At 38.4% G+C, this 9361-nt stretch overlaps 1 protein-coding gene across 1 annotated transcript in view; it reads left to right on the forward strand.

Moving 5' to 3' along the window:
- The window catches only part of WDHD1 (WD repeat and HMG-box DNA binding protein 1), a 29556-nt gene extending 21550 nt beyond the window's left edge, over positions 1–8006 (forward strand). Inside the window, exons 17-25 of the mRNA XM_009635180.2 lie at positions 225–356; positions 726–943; positions 2667–2797; positions 3678–3734; positions 4628–4671; positions 4830–4988; positions 5392–5525; positions 6727–6862; positions 7439–8006. Of these exons, the coding sequence (XP_009633475.1) occupies positions 225–356; positions 726–943; positions 2667–2797; positions 3678–3734; positions 4628–4671; positions 4830–4988; positions 5392–5525; positions 6727–6862; positions 7439–7639 (1212 nt within the window). The 3' untranslated portion in view covers positions 7640–8006. The remainder of the gene's footprint in view (positions 1–224; positions 357–725; positions 944–2666; positions 2798–3677; positions 3735–4627; positions 4672–4829; positions 4989–5391; positions 5526–6726; positions 6863–7438) is intronic.
- The last annotated feature ends 1355 nt before the right edge of the window (positions 8007–9361 follow it).

Here is a 9361-nt window from a genome sequence, read left to right on the forward strand (position 1 = left end):
ACTGTTTGGATCAGTTTGTATAAGGGTGGTTGTTAGCATGGTCCATTTTTTCCTCAGTAGGCATTGGCTTTTAATAGAGAATTGTCTACTCCTCACCCTCATTATAAGGTGAAAGAAACATTTAAGAGTAAATTGATAAAATAATTTATAAATTGTTAGGCATTTTGTCATGGGCTTTTTTTCCCTCCTCTGACCTCCAGCATCCATGTTTCTTCCTTTTTCAGGAGCAATACTGGCGTTCTGTTGTATTTCACAACCATGTGGATTACTTAGCAAAAAACGGCTATGAACTCGATGAAAATACTAAAAACCAGTCAGTGAAAGAACAGCAAGAACTTTTGATGAAACTGTTTGCCGTAAGTACAGATAAATAAAAGCAGAAAGTATCCCTGAGACTTTATTTTGAGTCGATGGCGTTTGATGTGAATTTTTATGTGATTCCTCTTATTAGAAGTCTGGCTAGTGACTGGCAATCCAGCTAGTTCACCGACTCTGATAAGAGGTGGGCTGCAGTTAATATTGTTATCACTTATCAGTATGAAGGGTGGGAGGAAGAAGAAGAAGAAAAAAAAAAAAGAGCTTATTCTTTGCTATGCAGCCCCTGATTGTTGGTGCTTTGTCTTTATTCATTCACTCCACCAAGACCATAATATTCTGGTCCTAGAGTCTTGAGAGAGCTGTGTAACTGTGAAGTGTGTAACTCTCAAGGCTTCTTTTTCTTTCAGCTTTCCTGTAAACTGGAGCGTGAATTTCGTTGTGTGGAACTTGCTGACCTCATGACACAAAACGTTGTGAATTTAGCTATCAAGTATGCTTCTCGCTCACGAAGACTAAATTTAGCTCAGCGACTTAGTGAAATGGCTGTAGAGAAAGCAAGTGAGTTGGCAACAGCACTGGAAGATGAAGAGGAGGAAGAGGATTTCCGAAAGCATTTGAGGGCTGGGTAACACAAATTTCTGTGATTAAAAACCTGAAAACATTTTTACTGATCTATTAACATTTTGGTCTGGTTGATGTGGTTTGCCAGACCATAGTTTGCAATGTGTTTGTTACGAAGTAACAGTTTCTGTTGATCTACTCAGAAATTGTACATATAAAATGGTATGTTCTTGATATCTTGTGAGGACTCATTAGTACCGGGATACTAATACAAAGGGAAATGGTTTACTTGCTTACTGTATGTCTGTGTACAACAGCTTCAGAGGCAAAGCAGACTCAACGCCAAGTTGCTCTGATTAGATTTTTTTTTTTTTTCTTTTTCTTTTTTTTCCCCCCCCACCTCCCTTTCCCTAGCTTGTGCTGGTTTGGTTATTTGACTCCAACCTATTTTTTTTTCTCTTTCTCTCAGTCTCTCTCTTTCACTTCCTTACACACCTATCTTAAAATCCTTCTATCTTTCTCCAGCCCTCCCCTCTCTCAGTATCCCATCTCAGTGTATCCTGTGTCATCTTATTCCCTCCTAATTAATCCTAGCTCTTCAAACCTATGGAAACACTACAGGTTTGCTATGCATTTGTTCCCCCTCCGTGTCTACACTATCTACCTTTCCTCTCCTACCTGCATCTGCATTGTGAAGCATCATGAGGCTAAAGATGTGGGTTTTTTTTAAAAATATAGACCATGCAGAAGAGCTGTGTTCTTGCTTGGCCTGTGGATGGTACAGCTGTAAGGAAAAGAATTGCTAACCACCAGTCTGATAGTGCAGAAAAAATGTCGATGTCTTCCTATAGCCATTTCATGTCTGAAGTTTGGAACTTATTTAAGCAAGAGGAAGAGATAAGTCCCTGAACTTATCTGTAGTCGTCCCCTTATTATTCTGTGTGAAACTGCACATTTAAAACTCCTTTCTAAATGCTCTACCTTGTTCTTCTGGATCATGAATGGAAGCTATAATCCCACGTCTGTCACTTCAGCCACTCGGAAGGTTAAAATTAATCACAAACGCTATATTGTTCTTAGTGCCAGATTAACCACTGACATTCTGGTTGAAATAAATGAACCTTTAGCTTATGTATACACAGATTTTAGTAGCCAGAAAAGATTAGGAGTCAAATGCAAGAAAAGTACATACTACTATACTGGGAATTTGGAGAATAATCAGATTAAATGTTAAAACTGGCTTCCTAAACTTCAGACCGAAAATATGTGTCTGTGTTACCATCTGTGAATTTATTTGTGTATGCAGAAAAGTAATCTGGTATTATTTATTATATTGGAGGTATACGTTTTTAAATGGATATTTCCAGAAGATGCTTTATGTTTGCATTTATATTTGCAGCAAAGTGTTCTGGCAACAATAGTGGTGTGCTCCGAAAGTGGCAAAGGCTGCTGTTTCTGCTCGGGTGCTTGCTCGTGTGCGCGGAGCTGTTTGGAGGCCAGTCCATGCACTTTTAGCTGAGTGTGAATTTCGGGCAGTTTCATAGCTGTGTGTGGTTGTTCTTAAAACTACTTCAGGTGACCGCACTTGATGTTTCAGGGTGAACTGAAGTGGTTAATGAATCTTTATTTTTAGTAATCGCCGCAGTTTAATCAAAGGCATAATGCAAATTAAATGCCAGTTGTTATTCTTATTTCCTGAATTAGATAAGTAAGTTAGCCTTCCTTTGTTCTACTTTTCCTTCTGCATGTGGTGAGCACTTCCTTTCTGATGAATTCCTTCCATTCAGTTACAGCAACTCTGCCACGGAGTGGAGTCGGCTGCCAGTCAGGAATGCTCAGCAGGAGCAAGAAGTTGAAGATGCTGAGGAAACCGATGCCTATGAGGAAGTAGAAGAACCACCACAAGTGCATAAACAGAGTAAGAAAAATCTGTTCTCTGAATAGGCTGGAAGTTACCCAGATGCAACTTTCACAGATTTAATAAGGAATTCTGGAAAATAGCCAGATAATTTGTAGTTTGGATAACTCAGCAGTCTATAGGACTATACAAACAACAGGGTTTTCTGTCTATTGCTTTGTTTTGTTCTTTTGACACAAAATTTAGGAAAGACAGGCACATCGCCTGTCAGGGGGCACCACAAGTGAGATGCAGGAAGTTTGATTTAGAAGCCATTTATGTAAATAGAAAATAATCCCATTTGTTTCTCTGAGTTCTGGAACTCTGCAACTGTAGCAGGGACTAGGTTTTCTGCTGCCTAGTTAGAACAGGTCTGGTAGTTTCTGATCCGTCTTATTTGGGTGTTGACATGTAAAAAACTACGCAGCGGGGTGACAGGCAGTAACTCCTGAGCTTCCTGTTACCTGGAATTCCCTGTGGGAGATGAGTGGTAGTGCCCACCTGAGTGACCGGCTGCAGATTCCAGCCTGTGGCTGCGGTCACTGCAGGGTAACAAGTTTAGTGTATGTCATCTGCTCTGTAGCAGCTTGCTCGTGCGTTGTACTTAGTAACTGAGGGACCGTTGGGGAGTTTTTCTGTTGCCTGATACTATTCCTAATGGACTGGGTCACCTTGTGAAACGGTTACTTTGGTTTCAGTTCCAATCTTGCAGGAGTTGAATTGATAGACAAGTAGTTTGCTGGGCACGCTTTAAGGAATAAGTTTAAGGGTTAGGGAGTAAGTATACAACTCTTCAAGTTAAATCTAGGTAAAGATAACAGGTGGTTTTGTAAGAGTGTATGGGCAATTTGAAAATGAGAATCATGCTTTAAAAATACGTACCTCCTTCTTTTTTCTGAAGGGCCAAATCCTTTCTCCAAAGGTGTCACTTCAGCAGAGGTGACTACTCCAAAGTCTGGTGAGTAAATCTCCATTTATTCCAGGCTGAGATCTTTGTCATGCTTCACAATACCTGCTCCTGGTTTTATCCCCCCCGTTCTCCCATTACTATTAAAAATTAGTGCATAACAGTGTTGTCGGGTGGTAACTTGGACTGATTGTTGTTCTCACGTTTTTAAGAGGTTCCCTTTTCCCATTGACATCTTCATTACCTAATGATGTTCCATAAGACTACGCTGATTGCCTTAGCTGTGCCAAATGCTGGATCAGTTGCTGCTATGTCATGAAGGCATTCTCTGGGACAGGGGAAAAATGAGAACAATGATCAATTGATTTGTTTTACTAATCACAGGCACGCTTATTGGTTGCACTTAATGGAGCAGAGTTAGTAACCCTGCTGTAGAACTGTGAGTCTGAGCAGGCAGGGGCAGAATGCGACCTCTTGCTGCTTCTTGCTTCTTCCCTCCTGCCAACCCTCTAGCAAGAATAATAGAAGTGGAAACGGATTTGGGAGTGGAGGAAGTACTGGATCTTCCTGTGGATTTGTATTTTAAGCTGTTGGTCCTGTGTGGCGTTTCTGATGACTAATAATAGCTGTGCATGTATAGTATAACCTTCATGGGGTTACTGAAGTGTCTTTCTCTTTATCTGACCACTTTCAAGCCTAGTGGGAACTTCTTTCCTTTGGTGTGGAATAGTCGATGCCTTTGATTTAGTTCTTCTCTTCCATTTTCAATGAACAGAGGCTGAAATGCACAAAAGGAGTGTTAGCCGTGTTCTTTGGAAATGAGGCTAATGTTTCATCTACTCACCTAAAATGTGCACGTTGCTTCGTAGATTTGTATATATATGTGTGTGTGTACACACATGCACACATTTTTACATTCTGTTTTTTTCTTTCCTATTAAATAGTTGTCATTGCATCAAGCAGCCAAGGACGAGTGAATCCCTTTAAGGTAAGAATTTTGCAGCTGGTTTGATTGCAGTGTTCTGAAAATCACAACAGATTATTATACCTAAAGTTTACAATATAACTATGACAGATACCTTGGAGGGACAGAAGAAGAGAGCATGACAGAAAATAAATAAAATGTCTGTTTATTTGTTTTGCTAGGTGTCATCTAACAAAAAGGACCCAGTGGTCCCCTCAGTAAATATTCTAGACACTATGAGCAAATACTCGAAGAAAACTTCTTTGTCTAGCAGTCGAGCTGTAAACAAGCAGAACACTCCAGTTATAAAGCCTCTGATTCCCAAACCCAAGTCCAAGCAGGTAATGTTTCTAGGTTTTTTACATTGTTTCAGTGAGCAAAGAACAGTAAATTGAATTTTACCAGGTTTTATCAAGTATAAAACCCTGCTGATTGATTAAAACATCTGAGGCAAAGTTCATTTAAGCATACTGCAGAAACTACAAAAGTACATAGAACAGCAAAAAAAAAATTAACAATTTTAGAAATTATATTTTGCACCGAATTTTGTGCTTTATTTTAAATAGGGTTAACTAAACATCTGCTGTGCTGAAATTGGATGGATTAGATGCTATATTAATGCAAGTGATTATTATGTCTCTAGGAAAGGCTTGGGTTTTGTTTGGCTACATGGTACGTGGTGTCTGAAAGTGAGGTGGTCTTACTTTTAATTTTTTTTTTTTTTTTAAATTTCCATTTCTATAGGCTTTAGCAGCCTCCTTCTTCCAGGCTCGTACACCTAACTCTAGTGAAAAAACAGTGGAAGAAAGAGAAGAAAAAGCAGGAAACGAGTCCCATGAAGTCAAAGTCACTGAACAAGAGAACACTGAAAACAAAAGGTAAGTGGACACCTACCTCTCAATGCCATATTCCAATTTTTATAGAACAGCAAGTCCAAAAACTATTTTATTTCTGAAGACGTTAGACTGGCTAAAGTAGCATAACATCAAGATGAAAGCGTTAGCTCACAAGTTGTCACGTTTGTGAACTTGCTTCAGAAATTTAGTAAACTGCTACTCATACTATGCCTATTATCAAACACACCTGTGTAGAGCACACCAGTTGGATTTCCAAATTGCCACATTACAAACACAGTGAAAGAATAGAGAAGAGCATTCTGTTCATTAAATCTTTCCCAGTGTGCATGGCAGTGTTATTCAAAGTAGAAGTTTTGCATCGGCCTGAGACGAATGCATGTATGAGTGAATAATAAATGAACAAAGCAAAATGTAATTTTTGGGCTCTAAGCAGCGATTTTTGTCTCAATACTACTTACGCGTCTGATAATGACCTTTGAATGATAAATGAAACCATGCTGCTGTGCCAGTTCCAACTATAGGGAATACTTAAAGTTTAAACATCTCTAGCAAATCTCAAAGGAGGCCTAAAAGCTAAGGGTTTTACATGAAAGTGTAAAGGCTGTATTCTAGCTTGTTTTTTAAAAAAGAAAACAATCAAAAACCTTACATCACCCAAGGAGCACGTCTCTTCCTGGCTAAGACTCTAATCTGTCTTGTTCCTCTGGAGCAGATGTATTTTCTAACAATCCCAGTCCTCATGAAACTTGCATTATTATAATCATGTTTCACTTAGACTTCATTTAACTGAGGAAGATGAAGGTAATTATTATTCATTTGGACTAGCATTCTTTTCATTAACCTTTAGAGATAATGTTATAAAACAAGTGGCAAGGAGAATTGTGAAAAGGATTAGCTGAAACATGCTAATATATGTGCTCTATTTTTAGGTTGATGGGACCCTGTCAGAAAGGAAGAGAACCATTATGCTTTGTCATTCTAAAACTGAAATGTTAATCTCCATATATATCACAGTTTTAATAAAAATGCTTGACTTAGTCTTGCCTTGTCAGCACGTTCTTTAAGCACACTGCAATAGGGGAAAGCAAACTGCTGACTACATATATGTCTCCTCTTTCAAGAACAAAAAAGTCCAGTTAGGTGTTGTTTAGAAATGCTGGTTTGGGGGATGTGGTTTTTCTATAACCTTCTTAAATGGACAATTTTTGTGTGCTTGTTTTAGACCAAGGACAGGATTCCAGATGTGGCTAGAAGAGAACAGAGCAAACATTTTGACAGATAATCCTGATCTGAATGAAGCAGAAGTAATAAAAGAAGGCATGAGTCGATTCAGAATGCTGTCGTCAGAAGAAAGAATGGTAAGAAAGCATTCTCTAGTTTTTTTAGAATTTTTTCCCCCCACAGCATCCCTTTGTTCTTTTCAGTTAGGAATATTTTAATTCCACTGTTCTCTGTCTTCCTGGACTTCAGTTTTGAACTGGGCCATGATCTATGGTATATACTTAATGAAAACATAAACTATCTGAATAATAAGTGATAGCAGAAAGCAGCTTTTCTGGAGTGGGGCATGTGAGAGAAACGTAATCAGCGCAAAAATAACAAAAGAGAAGGGAAGGAGTTAAAAGTGACATAGCCAGGCTTAATTCATTGTAGCTTAAATTTGTTCTAAGGTCTTTTAGGTTTCGTATTTGTCCAGAAAGACAATTAAGAGTTTCAATTTAATGTACAGGCTCAAATGAATTATAATTCTGAAGGAGAATGCTGTTACAAAAAAGGAAAGTGAGGAAATTGTTCCTAACTTGATCCTTATTAGTTCTTAACAGGGATTATTTCAGTGCTTCCTTATAATTGGAGAAAGAAGGTGTATAAAAGGAAGTGGTGAGTTTTGTGGCCTAATTTGTAGTTTTCTGTTTAATGATGTACTTTCTTCAAAGGTGTGGACTGAGAAAGCAAAAGGAGGAACAGTAAATGATTTAACAGAAGATAAAAAGCGAAAGCGTCCCACAGATGATGAAGATGAAGCGAAAAAGGATCAGGAGCAAAAATCAGAGGACTCAAACTTATCCAAAAAACCAAAGCCTTTAGATCAATCTACAAATGTCAGATTGTCAGCTTTTGCATTCAAGCAAAGCTAAGTAATGTGGTACCTTCTCAGTGTCTGTTTTCTGAAAACATTAGGTCGTTCTGTATCGAGAAATTTGCCTGCTGTGCTCAAAGAGTACTTAGCAAAAAGACTGTCTTGCTCCAAATAGTCTTTTAAAAGGTATTTTATTATCAGTTTTTTAGGGAAATGTTGAATCCGCTCTCCTGATCTTTTGCAAGTTACTAGCATAAAGCTTGATAGCAAAACTGACGGACCTGTTATTTAGAAGTATAGTTCCACAAGGCTGTGTGGCTGTGTGCCTCCATAGTTGTAATATTTGATGCTAAATCCCGACTAGTCATTCTGGGGAAGATAAAAGACATCCAAAAGCTGTCCTATGGTTTTAGAGACACTCGAAGGAACGGGAGTGAGGGGGAAGATAGCTTAACATGGTGCTGATGTTCAGCTGCATTTTCAACTTCTGTGGCAGAGAGCAGCCTGATATGGGCAGGGAGAGAAAACCAGAACAGAAGCTGAATTAGGAAGGTCAGGTGTGCAAAATCACGCTGTTCCAGACTGTGCAAATGTATTTTCCCAATCTGTGCCTCAACAGGGTCCAGAAAGTGCCCAGAACTTGAAAATCTCTGTCTTGTTTTATGCAATGTTTGTTTTTAAAATAAAATGTGAATGTTTCTTTGTTTTAAGGTGGTGGTCGTCTTTGCAATTTTTATAATCAAAGTAAACAGGCTTTTACCTGTAAGTCATAAGGCAGTCGTATTTACCTTCTCAGGAGCAAAGGTCTAATGAATGTATTTGAAGCTAACTCCAAGTTTGAAAATTTTAAGGATAAGGTAAAATTATTTAACTCTAGTGTGACAACCAAGGCTGAAGAGTTCTAATTCAGGGGTTTTTTTTCCCCTGCGTTTGCACATCCTTTCATCGTTTGCCTTTTTTCATTCTTTATTTGTGTTTACATTTACAAATGACTGTCCATGTAGAACACATTTTTAAAATTGAAATCTGTAGATTGAAGATTCAGTGAGATTTCTGCAAGAGCCGCTGAATCTCAGGTGTGTTTTGCTAGACTTTTTTAGCAATTGTTGTGGGTAATTTTGGAGAAAACGGCTCCTGTTTTCATTGTATGTAAAAAAAAAAAACAAAAACAAAAACACAAAAAAAAACCCCAAAACCCCCCCCCAAAAAACCCCCCCCAAAAAAACAAACAAAAAAAAAACGGAAAAAAAAAAAAAACGGGGCATGCTATCAACCAGTGATGGTAAATGCAAATAGAGAAAGACTGGAAGACCTGTCCATTTAAATGCTTTTTTTTTCTTGTTTTATTTGTTTAATGCTGACAGTAGACAGCAAGTAATAATTAATGTAAGTAATAATTAATTTTCTGTGTTGACATAATGCAGGAAGTTCAGGAGAGTGGTGGCCTATTATAGCTGTTTTTCTACATTCTTTGGAAAGAAGTGGTTGTATCGGAGAATGGAATTTATTTTTAGGCAGTAAAGCGTATTTCCACATTTGGGTGTACTGGAGAAAGATGGAATTGCGTTGGTAAGAAAAACATCCTGATAGAAAAATCACTATGAGCTTGGTGAACTGTGTAATGTTTTCTTTCTGCTAGACTAGGTTGTTCTTATGATGACTTGAGCATCTTGGCCGTGGTGCTGCGAGATGGGGCTGGCTGTGAACGGATGGCCTTTCTTTTAATCCCTATACACAGAATCCGTATCCAAGCCGAGCTGCCCGTCGGGTGCCCTTTCTG

Source organism: Egretta garzetta, unplaced genomic scaffold (assembly GCF_000687185.1).
Source record: "Egretta garzetta isolate BGI_Z169 unplaced genomic scaffold, ASM68718v1 scaffold3, whole genome shotgun sequence".
Taxonomy (NCBI): Eukaryota; Metazoa; Chordata; class Aves; order Pelecaniformes; family Ardeidae; genus Egretta; species Egretta garzetta.